This window comes from Pithys albifrons, chromosome 2 (genome assembly GCF_047495875.1).
Source record: "Pithys albifrons albifrons isolate INPA30051 chromosome 2, PitAlb_v1, whole genome shotgun sequence".
In the NCBI taxonomy this organism is placed as follows: Eukaryota; Metazoa; Chordata; class Aves; order Passeriformes; family Thamnophilidae; genus Pithys; species Pithys albifrons.
This window is the reverse complement of record NC_092459.1, coordinates 46,655,258-46,677,580: the sequence shown is the minus strand read 5'-3', so window position 1 is coordinate 46,677,580 and position 22,323 is coordinate 46,655,258. Positions and strand designations below refer to the sequence as shown.

The 22,323-nt window shown below is 37.8% G+C and overlaps 1 protein-coding gene across 3 annotated transcripts in view; it reads left to right on the top strand.

The window, feature by feature from the left end:
• LAMA4 (laminin subunit alpha 4) overlaps positions 1-19,635 on the top strand; it is a 102,081-nt gene extending 82,446 nt beyond the window's left edge. The window contains exons 26-39 of one of the 3 annotated variants that reach the window (XR_011697129.1): positions 1,399-1,537; positions 2,671-2,808; positions 4,314-4,447; positions 5,276-5,440; positions 5,981-6,134; positions 6,818-7,008; positions 8,546-8,735; positions 9,575-9,730; positions 10,576-10,735; positions 11,711-11,841; positions 14,213-14,306; positions 15,291-15,410; positions 16,847-18,560; positions 18,661-19,635. Coding sequence is in view for 2 of the 3 variants with exons in the window: in XM_071548920.1 (XP_071405021.1) it covers positions 1,399-1,537; positions 2,671-2,808; positions 4,314-4,447; positions 5,276-5,440; positions 5,981-6,134; positions 6,818-7,008; positions 8,546-8,735; positions 9,575-9,730; positions 10,576-10,735; positions 11,711-11,841; positions 14,213-14,306; positions 15,291-15,410; positions 16,847-16,992 (1,918 nt within the window). In the remaining variant the exon portion in view is untranslated. Of the gene's footprint in view, positions 1-1,398; positions 1,538-2,670; positions 2,809-4,313; positions 4,448-5,275; positions 5,441-5,980; positions 6,135-6,817; positions 7,009-8,545; positions 8,736-9,574; positions 9,731-10,575; positions 10,736-11,710; positions 11,842-14,212; positions 14,307-15,290; positions 15,411-16,846 lie in introns of all 3 variants that reach the window. The other 2 variants (XM_071548922.1, XM_071548920.1) reach the window with 2 other exon arrangements.
• Positions 19,636-22,323: the final 2,688 nt, after the last annotated feature.

Here is a 22,323-nt window from a genome sequence, read left to right as displayed (position 1 = left end):
TTACTATTCTACTGATGATGTACTACTATCTCTCTGCTACTACTATTCTCTACTGATATTTATGCTTCCTTTTTTGAGACAGACTTACATTTAACTGACTTTGCAGGGCAACAGCTAGTTGGGAAACTAGCTCTAGTCTTAGAGGAGGAGTTTCATATTCTTTTTAAGCAATGTAATTTTATTCAATTCAAATGCACTTTTCTCTGTCACTTGGCTTTTTTTCTCCAAATAAATGAATCTGGAAGTACCACAATATATTATTTTTCTCACACTTCAGCCTCTGCATAACGCTGAAAGCTAAGGGGACATAGGAGCATGGGGCACTGGGAACTGTTAAGATATGAACTCAGAAGCCTTTCTTTGGGTGAAAGCCAATCTCCTATAGTTCCTGTTGGTTCATTTTCACCAATGCAACAAAATAAGCATTTCCAGAGCTCAATTTATCTGCCATGTTTCCAGTGTCTACCTTACAAAGAGATAACTCATAGTTAACTAGTGCAAAAGCAGATGTCAAGAGTATCAAATCATGTGAGGTGAAAAGAATTCCACTGCTAAGGTACATCTTGCTTAAGGAACAAAGACTGTTTTCATGCGGCCAGGTCAAAACCCTGGATTTCACATTCACTCCTTCAATGTATTTGTTCCCTAGTGTAATTTCCTTGCCCAGTCACAGACACTGTGATTTTATGCAAATTACTTCATGCACCTTAAGAATTGTAAGGACAAATTCAATTCTATGCACTCTGTGCTGTAATGTGATATCTTGGTAAGGTGTGGAGTTGAAAAACTGAGGAGCAGTTGGGATACAGTGAGGTGCTGTCTACCTCAAAAGTGACATAAAAAGGACCCTGGAATCCTACCTACTGCTCTCATTTACAATTTTATGTAAACCCACATATCAGCAGGTAGAACTTACTCTTACTTCCCTGACCTCTGTTAATATTTTTGTTAACAAATAGAGCTCCGTTTGCTTCCAAAGACATGAATAGAGCTTGCTAGTAAAAGCAAGACAGGAAAGTAAATCAGAACTTTTCCTAAAAATTAAAGAAAATGAGATAAAAATCCATTGATTTTCACTGTAAATGGGTAGAAATATATTCTAGAATAAGTCTTTTTATTTCAGCATTATTTTTATCTTTTTAAAGTTACTCTATATGGGTGTTGTCTCTGTTATCTCATATGTTTCTCCCCATAACATTTATTACAACTGGTTCATTTTGACTTTTCAAAACACATCATGTGGTTAATAATCATTTTACATAAAGATGCAAGAATTAGGTATTAGTGAGGCAAACAAATTAAGTTCTCCCAAGCCTTTTAGAATATCTTGGCAAAAAAAAAGTCTGTTCAGAAAGGCAAGGACTATCTAACTGCAGCTTGTTTGGCACTGTTTTCTAGCAGCATTAGTTCACATCTGGCAGGAAGTACTGGCTTTAGAGGCTGCATGAAGGGTTTCCAGTTCCAAAAGAAGGATTTCAACTTGTTGGAAGAACCAGGAACCCTGGGAATCAGCTATGGGTGCCCAGAGGATTCACTGGTAAGCATAATATCATTTGTGACACAACAACAAAATTTTGACAACAGATATAGCTGTGAGCTTGAGTTTTACTCCAAACAGTGGAAGGACAGTTTTCAACCAAGAAAATGATCACACACTCACTGACTGGCAGGAGGGGTGTGCAGCGGGGTATCTGTTAAGTCTGCTGACACACTACCCAGTTTTCACCCTGAGTTTTAGCACAAGGTGTTTCACTGGATATTCTTCTCATATATATGAAATTGCAGTTTGAAAGCTGGATCTGAAATAAATTGCATGCTGTATTTTGAAAGGAAATACAGCAATGTAATTTGTTTTTCTTAGATACAAGGAGAATTGTCCTCACATGCATCTGATGTAGGAAATAAAAAAGACAGCAAAATATTCACCCTTCAAATGAGTTCTCCCCTTAAGCCAGACCACCTCTTCCTCTGTGACATACACACCAACTGCACCAGCATTAGCACTGAGAAAATTGCCATTTTACTTCTGATCCCTTCCATCATTCATCATTTGTCCATTATAATGCAAAGCAGGTAAATCTAAGCAGTGCTTGGGGTCTTCATGTCTGTCCAAAGCCATGTTACAAACCTGTGAAGAAGAAAGATCTCACCACTTGTAGAACTCCTCACACAATCTCACCCTCTGTCAACAAGGAAGCTATATGCAATTTGTCCTGCCTTGGGCCCAGTATTGCTCCTGAGACTCACAGGATTATAGACCACCATGAACACTCCACCCCAACACTCAGTGCAGCACACAAACTAATATATGTTGGAACTGTGAATCAGTGCCACACAACTCAGACAGGGCCATGAGCCCCCTCTGCTTCTACTCAACATGATCACTAAAATCAGCAGACTTAGGATGAGGCCAAGATCCCAGGAGGCTGAGAATAATTTCACTTACACTGCCTAAAATTCCTACACATTCTTAAGATTTTGTCAGCATGTGAGGGAATACCTATATAAATTAGGTTAAGACACACATGAAAAATTTGAGGTTTTCTAGAACTGAACTGGCTGTATTTAAAAAAAAAAAAAAGGAAAAAAGGAAGAAATATAGCCTTATTATTTTTATTATTGGAATGTTTTCTGAGGTTTATTTGTAATTTTGTTTTATTCAATACACAGATGTCCCGCAACGCATACTTTAATGGAGAAAGCTTCATTGCATCAAGCCAAAAAGCATCCCTCTTTACTGATTTTGAAGGAGGCTTTAATTTCAGGACATTGCAGCCCAGCGGGCTCTTATTTTACTATTCTGAGGGAGTGAGTATCTATTTCTTTACAGTTTGTTTTATTTTATCCTTGCATTTTTTCCCAGGGGAATACTAGGGAATAATAGGATTTTTCACTTCATGGTTTCATAATAGAGAACGCAGTCAACAACATAGAAGCATTCACTGGTGACCTCATTTTCGCAGTTTGCATTTGATCAACAGATGAAAACCAGCAATTCTTGGGCATTATTTTGATGCTGAGAAGAGAACTGGATCATATGCCTAGAATCAACATGCTTCCATTTGTGCTCAATGAAGTGCTTAGGGCAGAAACGCGCAGTGTGTCTTGCTGTGCTCAGCAGCACTGCAATCCCTATCTGGACCTGTAGGTGCTACTAAAGTACAAATAATATTAAGGAAGTGACTTGTCATTCAGAGAAAATCACCTAGAAGCAAAGCTTGTTTGAATTAGTGGCATGGTATTTTGAGCATTGTTGATTTGACAGAAATCAGTCAGAAAGCTGCCTATATTCCCAGATGGTACTCAGACCTCCCTGTGTGACTGGGAAAAGCTACACTTGAGAATGGCTCCTTGCAGCTATAGGAAGCCAGGCCACTCTGAGTACCCGCTCAGAAGTGTGACACGGGCAGAAATATGGACTTGCACACACAGAATGTTGTGTGAGACAAAGCATCCCAAGATCCTGCAGGCTCAGACTGACATCTGCAGCAAGCATGAGCTCGGATGACAGAACATTTGCAACCACCCCCAAATGTCTGTTCTGCTATCCTTGCAGAATATCATCAGCAGTGCAGCAGGGAAGGCTGTGTGACACTGATAACCACTTCTAAACTTTCACATTTTGCAGCCTGCAGTATTACCTTAAATTGAAATCAGTAACCGCGTCAGTAATCTGCACCTTTTGCATAAATGAGGCCTTACACACACCACTTCAGGTTGTAACTCTAATCCTATGAGGTGCCAAGTGCCCTACTTAATAAACACAAGTTCAGCTATTGAGTACTTGAGAAAATGAGACAGAATGGTTCCTACCAGTGCACAGTGACAGTGCTTGCTCTAATGGAACAGAGTATTCCTGCTAGTGGAACAGTGACCCCGTATGCCTGACCCAGATACCAGATCTTATCTCTGAGATAATTTTCCGTGATTGAACAGGTCTCATCGGGGAAACTGGGAAAAGAAAAAATGTCTTGGTCTTATGACAGCAGGAATCTTACAGTAACAGATTCTCAGTACACTACCGGGGTACCAGAAACACAAGTGAAAAGTAAATCTCATACATTCATGCTAGATGGAAGAAATTCATGTGACAGATACATGAGACATAATGAGCAGCAGAATTCCCATAATTCAGGCTTTAAATACAGCAAGAATTTAAATTCTAATGTTATTGTCTCCTATTTTGCTTCTCAGAATATATCTTTTTGCAAATTAAAACAGCAGGAAGGAAAATAAATATAATAGGAAAGCACAGAACCGATACTAATTCTGTGTTGTACTTGCTTATGAATATGTTTTTGTCTGTATTTCAGTCAGATATATTATCCATCTCTATGGACAGAGGTGCTGTAGTTTTAAATGCAAGTGGAACCAAAATTCAATCACCAGACCGAAATTACAATGATGGTAAAACCCACTTCATCATTACTTCTGTCACTCCAGAAAGGTAAAGCTGTCCAGCATCTTTTATTCCCTACCTTCAGAATATAAATATTTCTTGTAAAGCACATTATCATTTCATCCTCACTTTCAAAGTTACATTTAAGTGGAGCTTTTTTAAGTGATATTTTTAACTGGCCAAGTCAGTCACTGCAAACTGGCCAACTTGGCCCTCAGTATAAGATGATGGGAATTTTTAGTAAAACCAAAATAATAGTTTTTCTGAAAGCTTAGTCCTTTTTTTGTCCACAGGTAGAAAAGCAGTTTTAGATCATTTAAGACTAGCACAAGATTAATTTTTCAGCAGGATTGATTCTTCTAATTTGTTAAAGCAATCCCCAATTGACCCTGAAGTAATTGAGGCACCTTCACATAAAGCATTCACTTGGGATTTATAGAATGGAACACATTTAAAACAGATTAGGTAAAAAGCATGGTAGAAGCTCAAAGATGAAAGAGAAGGAAAAAGGGATGGAGGCATAAACAATAAGGATTAGCCTGTGTTTAGATCTTATTTTATCCAAATGATGGCTCCATTCATTTATCTGCAATTCTTTATCTTTCTTCACTGAATGGACTATATATATTTGCACTTCACAACTCACCCCAGAATCTTATTTCATCCATGGGTTTCTGTACACAACTTTGCCAATGGTTATTGCACTGCTACTTACTGCACAGCTGAAAGCAAGAAGGTCGTCTCATGACTTTGAGCACTGCCATTCCGTGATGTATACACTGAGTGGGTCATTTTGGGGGCATGTAATATGCTGTTGAACCACTACCATCGACATTTCCAAAGCAAGCCTGCAAAGTGGATGCTTTGCCTTTGCAGGTATGAGCTGACTGTTGATGACAAGAAACAAAGCAAGAAGAACCCAACGAAGGACAGAGCAGGGAAAAGCCCAGACAGCATCAAGAAGTTTTATTTTGGTGGCTCGCCCCTCAGAACGCAGCAAGCCAACTTCACTGGCTGCATAAGCAATGCTTACTTCACTAGGTGTGTAAATTCCTCCTGAACACAGGCAGTCACTGCCCAACAGCTTGAATAGAAGGTCAAGAGAACTAATTATTGTCAAAATAAAAATTCCTGTCTCGTTGTGTGATGCTAGACAGTATGTGTGAATAAGTTTCTTACTTTATTTGCAATGGATTCTGATAGCACACACTTGTTAGGTTAAGATATTGTTAAGGTGGGAATAACTTGATGAAATCAGCTTTCAGTACTGTACCTGTTAATGCTGCTGGTGCAATGTATAAATTTGCATTTATATTATGCAGATTTCAGCTCTGCCTTTGAAACAAAATTATATTAAAGCATCTCACAGGAGCTGCAGAAGTTAGGAGTTTGGTCATGTGAAAATGGTCAGAATATATTGATTTTAATATGATCCAAGAATAAAAATTACCCAAACATCATTTAAACTGCAAATGTACAATTCTGTGACTTTTATGAAGACAATTTCAACATTTGGGGGGTGGGGGTATAGGGGGGTGGAGGTGAAAGCAAGCTGTTCTTATCATCTCCTCTTTGAAACAGATTGGATGAAGAGGTTGAAGTGGAAGATTTCCAGAAGTACTCTGAGAAAGTTCAGACATCTTTGTATGGATGCCCTGTTGAATCTCCTCCAGTTGCTCTTCTCCATAAGAAAGGAAAAAACTTGTCAAAAGCCAAGGGAAACCATAATAAAAAGGTTTGCTACAAATTGCCCCAGTACCACCCTAGAGTTTTTCAAAATGCCATGATTGGGAATTATCCAAATCATGGATCCAAAATGTATAAAGACAATTTCAGATATATAAAGGAAAGGATCCTGTTCCTTTACATATTCCATCACTGCAAATGATTGCCCTGACCAAATCTATCTGGCCTACACTTACATCATTCTCTCTTGCTCTTAAAAAGAGTACTGCAGAAAAAAAAAGCCTTCCTGATTTCTTCTGTATTCTAAAGGTAATAAGTCTACTTCTGTTCTCAGATACTTCTCTGTGACTCTCTCTACTGGCTACAATTAGCAGACATCATTATAAGTGTGAAAAACCCCTTCCTTCAGCCTCCAGACTTTTTAGTCCAAGCATGTCCTTTTATGCCCATAGTATAGCTCATACCATCAAAAGCGGAGGAAAAGATTTAATTAGGAAAACTGAAAAAGAATTGGATGTAATTATGTTAGCTACAGAAGTATTTTGTTTATTCCTTGTTCTGTCCTAAGTCAGCATTTATATTAGATCTGTTCAAAGAAAATGTTACTTGGAAACAATTCTGGTATCTATGTAAGGAAACAATGTATTACTAGCTTAGATATAAATAATACTGTTGTTCTATTACGTTCAATTTTAGTTTAAAATTATAGTTAATGGTTCTTTTTCTATGAAGGTGCAAAGAGAGAAAGACAAGATTTCACAGCCTTCCACTGGCCTCAAAAAACTATATGAAGTGAATATGCAAAGAGACCCTCAGTGTCACTTGCCCATGACTCCCAAGGCAACCAAACATGCTTATCAGTTTGGAGGAACAGCAAACAGCCGGCAAGAATTTGATCACATACCAAAGGACTTCAGTCAAAGGTAAAGTGACTTCAGAAATAAAAATTAAATATACTGAGGAAGAGAAAAATGTCTTTCAAATTTTTTAAAAAGGGACACATTTCTGCTGTTACCCTGGCTTTTCCCTTTGTATCTTAGGCCAAATTTTGTATAGTGTGTGTTGTTAGGTTATATTAAAAGGTGCTTCAAGTTGAGTAAGGGCAATACATAGAATGTGTTTCCAGTTACATCCCTCTTGTGGAATCTTGATCTGCATTTTATATTAATAAAATGTGTCTCCTTGCCTATTTACATGAAGCTTCTTAGGATGTTAGTTCTATACAAGCAATGCATGATCAGCCTCTTTACCCAAGAAGTAATAACACTAGAGCACAGGAGGAGAAGACCATGAAGGCTCAACAAGAAATGAAGCAGTCACATGCTGAATGGACCTTGTCAGCAATTTAAGGGTTAGGAATCTACACAGTGAAGCAGGACATAAAGCTAAGAAAACTTTGTCCAATTCAAGCTGTAATAGAAATTTAAGCATTAATGAGTGCAGATACTGTTGACATTTCCTGTTCATGTTCCCACAGAATATGTCAGGAAGTATGTTAAAACAAACAAGGATTTTGGTTTAACACTTTCCATAAAAGACTATAAATTTAAGAACACAGCACTTCCTAAAAGCATACCAGAGCACTAACTCAGAAGAGTGCTATTTCCTGATTTAAATTAAAAAATCATTGTTCACTTTAGTGTTTTACTTAGGACAGTCCTGAAAGTGTTCATATGAAGGAAAACGCAAACTCGAATATCTTCATCCCGTCTTCATCCCTGTAACACATAACTTGTTTGCCAACCATTATTAAAGTTTCATCTTTATAATTCACATTTTAAAAAAACAGTGACTTGTGTTGTTTTAAAACAACTGATATTGGCAAGGGTCTAAGTGTGTATGGAATGTACACACACGTGCAATTGGGAATGTGCAGATCCTTGAGATAATACAAAGAATGGAAGCTAGGTTAGTCACCTGACATGAGAAGAAGGAGGAGTCAGTTTTGGCACTGTCCTACACCAATACACCAAAGTAATAATGGGAATTATTCAAGAAATTTTCCCTGTTGACAATGTCAAACCAACAATGGTATAACAACCCATGTTGTCATGGACTTCACAAGGAACTACAAGGAAGGGAAAGCTAAGCACCAAGTCTGGAATAGCATTAAAGATTTGTGAACTATCAGGCCTCCATGTCATCACAGTTAAAAACTCCCCCAACACTCCTGTCTGGGAATGGAAATGCAGTGTATATAGTGTCAGGGTTTTGTGGTCTGTATTAAATTTATTCACTCTAGAGATTTTAATTTTTGAAAACAAGTTCCTTGCCAGGCAGCTTCTTCCCCAACTTTAACTTCTACTACAACAATCAGCACTGAATGTTTCTCAGAAATACACTTCCATAAAGGAGATGTATATTCCTCTGGAAAGGAAAATCTCAGTCTTTGTCTGCCTGATGCTTGATTTAAGTCAAGTATATTTACTTTCATTTTAATATTGTGTTTTTATGTGTCAGAGCTCAGTTCTCTATCAGTCTGAAAACTCACTCTTCTCATGGAATGATTTTCTACGTTTCGGATCAAAAAGAGACCAACTTCATGGCCCTTTTCGTTGCTCATGGCCGACTTGTTTTTATGTTTAATGCTGGTCATCAGAAGATAAGGATTAAGAGCCAAGAAAAATACAATGATGGTCTCTGGCACGATGTAAGTAAAAGAAAGCAATCATTACAATGGCAGATGCTATCAAGGCTGCAGTACAGACACTGCTGATGTGACAACTCAGGGAGTTTTCATTCATGTATTCATAAACACACCTATATGTTGAGGAACTTTCATCAATATTTTAAAATCTTCCATGTGGCATTTTATCAAGTCATTAACTAGGGGCGGAGAAAGTGAGTCGGTTAAAAGAATCCAGCAATTGCCAACACTAACAGCTGTACAGAAGTGTCAGAAACAAGCAAAACAGTAAGGCAATTAAGAGTTAAGTGAGCTAGGAAAGGAAGGACTACAATAATTTTATTCAGCAAATTTCTCTGAAAGCACAGCTGTCTTGGGCTCCCTCTGTAGTCTGTGAAAATAAAAACACAATTTTAGGAATCAAGGTGAATTTCTCTCCATAGGTATCTCTCTCTCCCCACTAACTACAGAGAAAGTCTACAGTTGCTAAGCTACTAACTTGGGCATTTAAGTGTTTAAAGCAGGTTGGATGAATCCATACCATAAAACTAGTGAAGACTTTGAAAACACTAACAGGGATAGGTAGTGAGTCATATATGCAGATATAAGATGGGTAGATCTCAGCAGACCTTGTGACATCTTGATTATCTCTGCCTTGTACACCAAAATGGAAGAATGGCCGCAGTTTTACTATCTAGCCTTCACATGAATGTGAAAAAAGAGGGTTGCCCAGCAAAGAATACTGGCAGTTTACAAAAGAGGCTTATAGAGTGTCACTCAAGAATCTCATCTTCTTTCACTGCACAGAAGTGATCCTTTTACAGATTAAAGTAATCTTCCACACTTTTTTCTTCCCTTCCTAGGTCATATTTACTAGAGGCAAAAATATTGGTCGCTTGATAATTGATGGCCTCCGAGTACTGGAAGAATCTTTTGGTGGTAATTCTAATACTTGGCAAGTCACTGAACCACTCTATATTGGAGGTGTAGCTCCCGGAAAAGCTGTAAAAAATATCCAGGTAAAGCAGACACCTGTTAAATCAGCCCATACCTCTATGTACAGCTAACATGAAAGCTGACAGTAGGGATGGGATCAGGGAAAAGCCTGTCACGAATATTCAGATCTGAATCCTCTGCAGACTGTGGAGCATACAGCTCAGTTCAAGTGTATAGCAAAGCTCCCAGAGGACTGGGCTGGTGGTAGCTGGGCAAGGTTTCCATAAACTTGCAGCAGCAAATGTAAAGCCAGGGGATCATGAGGAACAGAGAAATCCTAGTAACATCAAAGCTTAAATGACACAGGTAGTCAGGCAAGATCAATTTCACCCTGAGGCCTGAGATATAGAGTGAGTTTTGGAGTTATTTTAATGTTGTTTCAGTATTTGTTTTTAAGACAGCATTTAGAAGTCAGGATTCTGTACTTCGGCTTGGTATTGAAGTATATGGAAAGGAGTGTTAAAGTGAAAATGAACATAACAAAGTCTTCTTCAAGGTAATCTTTAGTGTTATGTGCATAACAAGATAGATAAACTACTCTGAAAAAGGAGCCCCCTGTCTTGCCTTGAAGCTGTGAGGTATGTTTAACACTGTCTTGCTCCAGTTTCATTTTGTTTCTCACAGTTCAGTAAGGACTCTGTGAAACAACACAAGCTGGAATTATCTTGAAGTCATCAGAGAGACATGAGAGGCTACAAAAAGCACTTCTCCTGCTTCCCTTCTCTGGAAACTGTTTTTAATTAAAAACTGATGCACTAGACAATCACAGACTTACAGCTTATAAACAAGCAAAAATAAGGATAGGAGAATATATTTCCTTCCACAATCACTTTATCTACTAATCATGGGGGTTTTTTTTACTCCTCAGATTAACTCTGTCTACAGTTTTAGTGGTTGTCTCAGCAACTTACAGCTCAACGGACGATCAATTACTTCAGCCTCGCAGACATTCAGTGTAACGCCTTGCTTTGAAGGCCCATCAGAGGCAGGAACATACTTTTCATCAGAAGGAGGATATGTCGTCCTTGGTAATACACTTCTTAACAAACGTATCCCATAACAAGATTATAGTATTCACTGTGCTTCAAAATGGCATATTTCACTAAAGGGTGTGATAATTTATGAGGCTGTGAGTTGTAAGGGTTATCAGATACAGATCATTATTATGGTAAGCACCTGATTTTGACAGGTCACAATGTTATCGGAAACTTAAGAAGTTGTTACATAACTACATCTGTATGTATATATTTCAAATAATTAGAATAACTTCACAAAGAAACAGACGTATGGTAAGAATTATCATAGAAATCAATGTGGCTAAGACAAGTACACCAGCAAATGGTCACCCTTTATTTTTTTAATTAATAAAACAATGTGTAATTAAAACGTCCTACAGAAATGCTTTCTGCATGTCTTAATACAGAACAGCATGACAGAAACATCTTTTTTGTCATTTAGGCCTGCTGTTTTCCAGGAAGTGTTTTAGGAGGGTGTTTTGGTCACATAGGCTCTGATCAGACTGAAAAAGAAACTGCACAACCCAATTCATCGGCAACACCAAGAAGAATCAGACAGTGTTTCTAATTTGCTCCCTGGCCTGCCACCAGATTGAAAAAGGGAGTTTCTTCTACTGAATCATCAAAGATCAAGTGAATTCCCACTCACTCAATAATGACTGCTGAATGTCTAGCATGTTGCACAATAAGAAACTGCCAAAAATACAGATAATTTACTTCCATTTTGCTGCTAAGAAATATTTGTAAATAAAATACATTTTTTAAATAATGAGAAAAAAATAAACCTTCATTAGTGTTCCAAGCAAACACAATCAAAACAAAAGTAGAAATGGGTCATTGACAGCACACCATGCTATCTCACGTTTCAACAGTTTTAAGGACAAATAAATTCCACTCTGGGTTTGATTATCTGTTTTGACTTTGAATAAATGTCCAATTTCCTCACTAACTCAGCACAAAAGCAATGTTATTCTTTTTACTTCACAGATGAATCCTTCAGTTTAGGCCTGAAATTTGAAGTTGTTTTTGAAATACGTCCCCGAAGCAGCTCAGGAATTCTACTGCATGGCCACAGTGTGAATGGAGAGTACTTGAATATGCACATGAGAAATGGACAGGTATAATGAAAGTCACATTTCCTCCACTGCTTTGACTGGTTTCCCTTCCACCTACTCGGGCTTTGCTATATGCAGCTTTTGTCTTACAAATTTTCCATTAATTGATTCTTATTTCTCTACTAAATACAACTGCTTAAATTAGGCAATCCAGATACTTCATTTAAAATACAAAAGATAACACCTAAGACAAGATCAGATTACTTTACTGATACAAACTATAAATATTTCACGGGCAGTTGAAAAGAAGCAAAAGCTTTGACTCTTTGGTGTTGCTGTTTCACCTACATATTAAAAATGTATAACAGGTACAAGTAAGGTAACTGTTGATGACTGTTAATTTCTTGTTTGTTAAAAGAGAAGTCTGAGTTTCACTCAGTCTCTTCCTTTAACATACATGTGTGTGATGGGAAGAGAAATGCAACACCTGAGGAAAGATGCTGTCACCTTTCTTACAAGAGCAGGAACCTACGGCAGAGTGACTGAGAGGACCTATCCTAAAGCAGGTGTCTAACATAGGTGACTGAAGGAGCTGTTATTGAGAGAATCTATTTTTCTACATTGGTTATAGATGGAACAACAGGTGTTTCAGTTAGGAACCTAACTTTTAATAGCTAATTATTTAAGAGAAAGCTTGCCCTCACCCCTGTAGCTAGTTCTCAGTGAACTAACAAAGAAATTGTAAAAGTACATTGCATTCCTGTGTATCATGTCACACTTAAAGGATGGATCTGCATACAACTGGTCAAGTCTAGTAATTCCTATGTAAAGTTCTAACTGGAGGTTTGCATGTCCAGAAAATTGTTTAGTTTTCGCAACCAGATCAGTTGGTCTAACAAATGTGTTGCTTCACTTACTGCTTCAAACTTCACTTCCTGTATAATCCATATGCAATTCATAAAAAACATTCACCCTGAAAAAGCAGCTCTTCCCTGCTTGTCACTGCAGCAATCCAATACCTTCTTAGTAAACATCTGTGTTTCTTTAGCATTAACTACATGTTCCCTCTGAATGCATTATGAAAGACCTGTTTTGTGAACACAGTTTTACTGGGCAAATAAGATCAGCAACTTTTATTTCTTTTTTAAATGTACACATCATTCTTTATCAGTACAGCTTGTCTGGGTGATTTATTAAGGAGCCTCTTTCTCTCATGATTCTTTATTTGCTTTAATCTATATATTTTGTTCAAGGATGGATAAAAGAGGACATGAGGATCATTTCAATTGTGTTCACTGGTGCCCTTATGGAAAAAAAATTTAAAATTTTCTTAGCTACTTCTGTATCAAACAGAGACCCTCTAGAATTAAATATAAGTTCTTTTCTTGGGAGAGACTGTTTACGAGGGCATGTAATGACAAGGCAAGGGGGAATGGCTTCAAACAGAAAGAAAGAAGGTGTAGATTAGATATTAGGAAGAAATTTTTTATTGTGAGGATGGTGAGGCACCGGAACACATTGTCCATTGAAGTTGTGGGTGACCTACCCATGCAAAGGTTTAAGGGTAGGTTGGATGGGGCTACAAGCAACTTGGTCTAGTGGAAGGTGTCCTTGCCCACAGCAGGGGAGTTAGATCTTTAAGGTGATCTTTAAGGTTCCTTGCAACTCAAACCATTCTAGGATTCTATGATTCTATGGTTTTCAGTCAACTTGGTGTCAGCATAGTCAAAGGTAACTTCAATGTTTGAAAAGCCTGAATGGCTGAACGGACTGAGTTTGGAGTTCTCTGGCAATCACCACTGGGAATCTCATGCCCCTCAGTAGGGGCAAAACACTGCCCTGCTGCTGCTGTAACATTTCCATGTAGAAAGGTATTACTCCATTAACTAATGCAGAGGTGTAAAATTCAGAATTAGGTTTGCTAATTAGGTTGCCAGAGATTTACTGGTAAGCTTGGAAAAGTGACTTGAAAGTCATTCCTAAGTTCACTATCTATTCCTTTCTCACATCTTTTCTCTTTGCTTATATGTGGGTTTTTCATTATTGGTTTTCTTATTAAGTGGCTAGCAAGATGCCAAAACATCATCTGATATCTCTAAACACAACTTTACCGCACAGGAAATTATGGAGTAGAAGTACTAGAAAATGAGTGAAATTTGCGTTATTTTAAAATATTTTTTTAACTCTTCCTTCAGTTAAATTAGAAATGTTTCAGAACTATTGAAAAATAATAATAATAATTTAAAAACCAACCCACAACCTAAATTGTGGATTAAAAAGGTACTTTATTTTGAAGAATTTAATGAAATCATGTTTTCCTTTCTCTTGGATACTTGACATATTTTGAGTGGGGAATACAGCATTATTATAACTGAAGTTAAAAAGAGAAAAGGAGAGGGTTTACAGTGGCAATTACATTATTTTTTTCTCTCAGGTCACTGTGAAATTGAATAATGGAATCAGGGATTTTTCAACTTCAGTGACACTAAAACAGAGTCTCTGCGATGGCAGGTGGCATCGAATTGCAGGTCAGTAAAATGTGATCATTCCCTAATGAAGGTGGCAGAGCCCATCTCTCCCTACCCATATACCCTTCTGCAGGGGGTAGAGCACTGGGAATGCAATCTTATTTTCAAGTCTTCTTTTTCACCTGTCAAGACCCCAGTTTGTGTGAAAGATACAGTCTTATTCATGCCTCAGATGTAGAACTGTAGAGCTTCCTGGAAGGACAAGCACAAGTTCGTATGAATATAAGAACAAGCAAAGATGGAAGCTGCTTGTTCAAAGAACACAAAGCAGCCTAGCTGAAATGCTGGCAACCTTTCCTAAGTCACATACCAAATGATATTCTTCCTTTCCCAATTAGAGGTTAAATAACTTGGCAGAATGTAGTAGGCATAAGTATATGCTGCCCTTGAAGGTCAAATAACAAGACAGTCCTGAGGAGCCTTTTGCTCACAGTAGAGAGATGTTTACAGTCAGGATTTTGCCAGACAGTCATCCTTCTTTCCTGGACTAGAAGTCAAAAAAGTACTTCTAAACCTCGGGTACTTTGAACACCCTTACCTTTGTGTCTAGATGCTGACTTAGGATGTCTGCCATGGTCACAGCCAGAAGAGATCTGAGTGCGCACCCTTTCCTTGTGCATTTTGGTTCCCTTCTGAAGGAAATCCAAGCATACAAGCAGGGAGGAAACCTCACTGCATTCCAATACATCCCCTATTGGGAATGCATTGCCAGTTTTATTAAGCCACATGCCATTGTATGTTAATACTCTACAGCCTAGACACAGCCACCAGCGATCAAGAGCCCCACTCTAAAGCATCCTTATTCCCACACTGTATCTTCCACTGGCCCTGCTCTGTGCCAGAATCTGCCTACACCCTTCACCGCAGGCTCAGACTCATTCTAGCATAAACTAAATTAACAAGTCAGATCAAAGAGATAACTCCGGTCTGTCACAGAAAACTCATGTGCTACTTCTTGTTGATCCCTCTTTCTTCTCCTTTCAGTTATTAGAGATGCTAATGTGGTGCAGCTGGATGTAGACTCTGAAGTCAACCATGTGGTAGGGCCACTAAATCCAAAGGCAATTGACCACAGGGAGCCAGTGTTTATTGGAGGTGTACCAGGTACGTTTTTCACAGCTTTGTGGTATGTTGTTCTCAGATTTCAATACTGTTTCTAGAAAAAGCATAAAGACTTAGCTTTCATTTCAAAAAAGAAGAAAACGTGTTAAAGGCTCAAGAGCTGATCAGAAATGTTCTGCCTCAAGTTCTCAAAGAAAAGAGAGTTCTGCTTCATTGAAATTAAAACATTCACGGCTGCTGGAGGGTCAGGTATGGACTCAGTAGAGAAGTCAGACAGACACAAAAAAAAATCTTTTTTTTTTCTTATTCATCCTTCCAGTATGGGCTTACTGTTCTTTTAAGAAAAAATGTATTTATTTATGGTATTGGAAACTCACTGTCACTGTAATTGGAGTCTCAAGGTTTAGTTGCTGGTAGGCTTCCTTCCTCTTCTTCAAGCAATAGCATCTTTGAACACAAGACAAAACAAGGAGATTCTTTTTCTGACTGGTTGTTTCTATTGCACAGATGTCTGCTCATGTGTATTTGTGACTCACAAACCATCTGTGTAGTGTGGGCCAAGATTACTACATTTACTTCCCTTATTCAACAGACAGAGCTACTCTGTTGGGGTTCATATACAAACTGTAATCAACACTACGTGATTCAATTTTTAAGTCAACTCCTGTACATTTCACATTGAAAACACGCATCATTATTTCTCTGTGCCTTGCATGTCAATCAAGAACAGCTCTAACTACAAAATTCATTATTTTGCTTATCCTGGATTAGTGGCTTGAGTGTGGTGTTCACATCCATCCCACACTACCAGGAGGTAAAATGAGCCTAAAGGGAATAATAAAACCTATGCACAGATGCTTGTTCACTTTTTAAATCCAAACTGGAATTTTATTAGTACAGAACTCTTCCCAGAGAGGTAATATAAAGCAGTAATTGCAAATGCTGTTCTGATTCCTAACAGAGCCTTCTATTTCTGCATTAATTATAAAATACTAAAGCAATGTCATTCATTGGCTCTATAATGCTATTATCACCCTGGCACAGAAAAATCTTACATAGAACTTCATAGCAACAAATGAGATGTAATACTAAATAATACCATGCAAATACAGCAAGTTAGATGCAAACTACCAAATCAGATACAGATGATGATACATGTAATGTTAAATTACAAAAACAGACAAGAGGATTCATCTACTTTGTTACTTAAAAGAAAATGCAGTTGTCAAAAAATGCAAATTGTGTCTCTATTGACAATGCAGTATCAAGTGTTTTACATAACTGTAGGTAACTAAGCATACTTACTCTAATGACTTCTGGGACACTGGCATAAGTCAGATGTTTTAAAAGTCCCAGAGAAGATTCAGCAGAGCTGCAGTTAGTAGCAAAATTAAAAGATTCTGCCACCAAACTGATTATTTTGGTCATCGTGAGCTCTTAAATTTTTATTTTTTACTTATTTTATTTGCTTCTTCCAGATTCTCTGCTAACAACAAGCCTGACTACACGCAATTCCTTCATTGGCTGCATTCGTAACTTCATGATTGATGAAAAGCCAGTAAGTTTTAGTAAAGCAGCTTTGGTTAGTGGTGCTGTAAGCATTAACACCTGTCCAGCAGCCTGATAGTGCACTGCATCAATCCTGTAAAGTTCCTTAGACCACAGAAAAAAAATTGAACAAAAGTAACCGTGTTCAGCAAGAGAAGAAGAATGAAAACATCACAGCTACATCTACAGAAAGGAGTATACTTAAGGGTCACTTCTAATATCTACCCGCAAACAAAAATCACTGAAGAATAACAGGCTGTAGCTTCTGCACTTCTCTTACTATACCACAAGAGTGAGCTTTACCATTTCTTATATGTGTGGCCAGTTTGTTACACGAAAATGTGGGAGATTATAAAAGAAACTGAAATTATATTAAATATGTTATTTCCAAGATAGTTCTCTATATCATTTCATTCCATACCTTAGTCACCCTTTGTTTCACAGGACAAAATTTGCTAATGCTCATTAAAGAATAAAGCCAGACAATAGATTTACATCACAAATAACTGTTCAAAGATTTTATTGTATATTTTTAATTTTCCATTCAACTCATTTACATATTCCTCAAATAATATGGGAGGCAGAGAATATACTAATTATGTAAGCTTACAAACAATGAAAAATTAAAATTTTTATTTCACTTCTAGACGTCATGGATATGTTCTAGCACAGAGTGAAGACAGGATGTATATCTTTTAAGACAAATGCTTTACATATTTGATCATTTTCCTAAACTACCTAATTTTATAGTAATATTTACCTGACATAAAAGGGAGAGACAAAATTCCAAATTTCAAGGTTTTTTCTCTTAATTCTGAAATGCATTTACACAGAAACACAGCACCAAAATCACAATATCATTGTGATTTCATTTACACTAATGTAACACATATAAACATGAAATGTAGAAAGCAAAATCATGATCACATATTCAGGCAAATCCCCTATCATACAAAATCATCACTTCCTTGTGAGAGTGCTGCAGGACTTCAGCTTACAGTAGTAATCCTCAAACAAGGAACATGTTCCTGTGGAAGATACTCTGCTGCAGAGCAACTTGGAGTGAAATAGGAAGATGGAAACAAGAAGCAAAGGGCTCCAAATCTGAGCTATGTTACAACCATAGAAGGTAGATGGAAGTTAATGCGAGGGTTTAACTCAACTCACAGTAGGCTTTGAATACAAGTCACTTGCAAAATTTAGTCTCTTCAGCAATCACATACAAGGCATCAAAGCCATTTAGGTTTCTTTTCTTTAAAGAATAAAGTACTGTCGACAGAAACTTTTATGATTGTGAGGCAAATTATTGTTGGAATCAACTCAAAAGATGACCAGCTGCAAAGCAGAAAGAATGAAAGGTGAAAATAAAGAGCAACAGCCTAGAGACTAAAAATTAATAGGAATTCATCTGGAAAACATACAAATGACAACTGGAATCCAAAGACCTTGAATCTATGGACAGCTGGAGGAACCACCAGAATAAGATACACATGTAAGCAGCTTCCCTACTACTCCCAGGGGGACAACGGTTTTGACAGATTGCAGAGGGCTTTGCTTACTCTGGATACACTGGCACAGGAATTCTCCAGCAGCTGGGACCCCATCACTGACTCTCCACTTGTCTCTAGAGTCCAGTGTTGGGTGGTAAGTGCCTCTCTTTTAACCAGCCTTAGCTCTCCTCATACTCTCAGCCCCATGTGTGTTCTGCCTGCCTTCTCCTGAACATGTCTCCCTTTCTGTTCAGTGTAACTCTCAGGCAATGTGCTCTGAGGACTGATTTCCTTTCCAACTCTTTATGGAGGCCGCCTACTTCTGTGAGTGGTAGACTTTTCTTTTTATCCCTCCGTCGCCCACTGTTAATACTTCAAAAGCAAGCAGTTAAGAGTATTCTTCTGCAGCCTCTCAGAATCCAGCACAGGTCCTTGAATCCAGTTGCCGTCAAATGTCATCTTTGGCTTGGATACCAAAACAACTATGCCCAGTCAACTCTTTTCTGCACCCAGCTACTACCCAGACTGAACAGAAAACATTTAGGGCTTTTGATTTGGGATTTTTGTTTTTTTATCATTGGTGTTGAGGGGAAATGTCCTCAGATCAGTGAGCTTGATTCCCAGTGGGGACCAGAAGCCATGCACAGTGCCAGGGCAGTGCAGCTTGGAGCAGGAATAAAAAAGGAAGTCTCCCTTCCTCCAGTGCCAGTGAGTTGTTAGATTGGCTCAATCAAGCTCATGACACCACAACCTGAGCAAAGCTTCCTCAGGCCCTGGTCTTCAGGACCCTGCTGCTGGAGAGAAAAGAACAGCAGATTCCCTGCTTAGATTGGTTTGTTACAAGGATTACTGAAATTCCTCTTGAGGTTGCCTGCAGCTTCTAAACAGAGATAGCCAGGAACAGCATATGCTTGTGCCCCCTAAAAGCACCACAGTTTTGTGAATGCTGGTATTAAGTGGAGCATTGTATGTTAACTGGTATACACATACTCAGAATGCTTTTCTGTCTTACACCTACTTCAAACAAAAGCACATTTTCTCATATCCACATACAAGCTCTGTGAATAAACAATATTTCTCTTAGTCATATTTGCTGCAATGTGATTTGATTTTGTTCTGTGAATTTACTTTTAAGAATTACTTTTCTGATTAATCAGTCCTTTGCATACTTTATATATGGAAAACTAAAAATACACTAAAACAGTATATGTGAATAAAAACCACATGAAAATTCATGAACTGCTACCATTCAATTTACTTTTCTTTATTATATCACTAGCTAATCAAACACAGCAGTATGAGGATATCTCCCTCAACTTTCCGTTCTAGGCCTCAGAGATGTAGGTTTTCCCTCTGCAGAACAGGATTTCCAAAGAAAAATAGTATAAACCAGAGGATACTTGCAGACTCAGGAGAGAGCAGAAAATAATTCAAATTTCCCTGCCCCCAACATCCATAGACCTTGAAATTACCATTTCATATGCACCAAAGAAAGTCTGTATGTGATGCATTATATTACACACACCTCCACATTCATTTCAAAGCTGATGGTGCTTAGGAGAAGGCAACTGCTTAAGCAGAAATCTTCCCAGAATTCAATTTGTCTTCTCTATCTATCTTAAAAATTATACCTCCAAAGTACAAAACCCATCTCCAAACATCTGGAGAAAACCTTCAAGTTCTGAGCTACACTGCCAGATTATCCATTTGCATTTTCAATATAACTATCTCAATTCTGCAGAAAACCTACAAAAAAATGAGCACTGACCCCAAGAAATTACAACTTTTCTCTGCCGCCTTCCAATATTTTAATAAGCATTGTTATAGCCTTTATCTAAATCAGGGCTATGGCTACACTGTTATATCACGGAATATTCTGAAATTGGACATTTGCATGGCTATATAAGAAAAAATCTAATTTCAAGATGAAATGCTCAGGAAACTGCTTCAAAATAGAGTATTTAAATAGCATCTCTGGCCCCTCTCCTCTCCTCAAGGATCAAGAGTATGGACAACAGCCTGACCAGGAAAATTAAAGATGAAGTGTCAGACAAACTTGACAGTAATTCCTCAAAAGGCAACCATTCTAAGCTTAAAAAAACCAAAAAGACACACACACAAACAGAAAAAAAAAGGAAAATAAAAAAGAAAGGTAAACAAGACTACAAACAGACAAACTTTCATTTGTGAACTAAGACCTGATATAAATCAAGGGAGAGCATTAGTTTGAATTCCCGTGTATCCTCCCTACTGCAGCATGTAGCCTAAATAGTCAAATGACTGTTATTAAAAAGATGCTGAAAGCATAGCACACATATTTAACTTGTTATGTACTTTCGGCTCTTGTTACAGTTGGGATTTAAGGGTTATTCACAGATTCACTATGGTCCATGGCAACTCATTTCCTTTCAATAACATAGTAACTTACTCATACAATTATTCAATTTGTGTTCCAAATTTCTGAAACATCATTCCTGTACAATACCATCAACAAAAATTACTGAGAAATTAAGGGGAAGAAACACACATTAATATAAGTCTGTTGATTAAATGATTAACGTAGACAAAAAGTCTTTGAGGGGACCTGTACAGATTCATGCATTTATAAAATAGTATATGAAGTAGAGCTTCATCTACAAAAAAATAGAAAGTCAGTGTGTGATTATTTTTTTTGCATAGTTGAGCTCACTGTTTCATTAAACTTCTGAGCATATGCATCAAGCCAACGTGGCTATTATGCAACAACTTCCTGCCCTTAGACTTCCTTTGGAAGTTAAAAATTATTCCCACATGAATTTGAATCTCAATTGCATCTCTGACTCACAGTTCCAAGTTCAGTGAAAATAATCACTCAATATTTGCCATCACAGACCTCTTAATAGCATACTGGAAGCCAAAGCACAGAGTGTCTTGCTGCAATTTCATGTTCAACAGAGTGAATCCTGTCAAGCTGAACCTTGATGGGACACAGAACACAAAAACTACAACTAACTAAAAGGACAAGTGGAAATTGTATCTAATTACACAACAAGAAAGCAACCCAGATACAGTAACATTAAAGAGATTCTGCAGACTTTAAATTAAACTTTAGAATGCTTATAAGCAATGTTGTACTGCTTTTAGCCTAAAGGCCAAAAAGACATGTGAAGGGAAGGCTTTAGGGACATGTAGGCAAGAAGAACAGAAACAGTTTGACATCAAACAGCTAGAATAGAGCACAGCCTGCAAGTTCAGACCAATTCAGAGAACCACAGGGAACAAAATTAAGCTATAGGTTACATCTGGTTTGTCCAGAGAGATTACTACCTGCTTTCCTGATTAATATTCATGTAGTTTTGCAGTGGTGATTTGTTTATAAAAGAAGTGTTTGAGCCAGTATTACTCTTTTCATGCTAAACATGCCTATAACACTAAAGCCATTGGGCCTTTACAACTTCATACATGACACTTGAGTAACCTTGGCCCACTCAGTACTTTTTCTTAAGAACAATACAAATTTCTGGTACATGGATACTTCTCTTTCAATTAAGTTTTAAAAAATAAGTCTGTGTATCTATTTCTTGTATACATCATCATCATCATCATCATCATCATCATCATCATCATGGCTAAGCTTCATGAATGAAGATTTAGGAAGGACACTACCCACACTTGTTGCAAGCGTGCTGGTGGCTAAAAAGGCCGATGCAGGATAGGCAAGTCCGGTCACAAAAGGCACAGCAGAAAGTCTCCTTAGGAGATATTGGCAAGGCACAGTTCTGTCTGAGTTGTCTTTTCTCCTCGAGACTGACTCTGTGTGTTCTCAAAGCAAGCAGCAGGGTCATGAATGGTGTGTCTCCATGAATCCCGACTGGAGGCCAGAGTGGACCATTGGTGGCAGTCAATATGGCCAAGGCTGAGGTGTTGTTTCAGGGAGT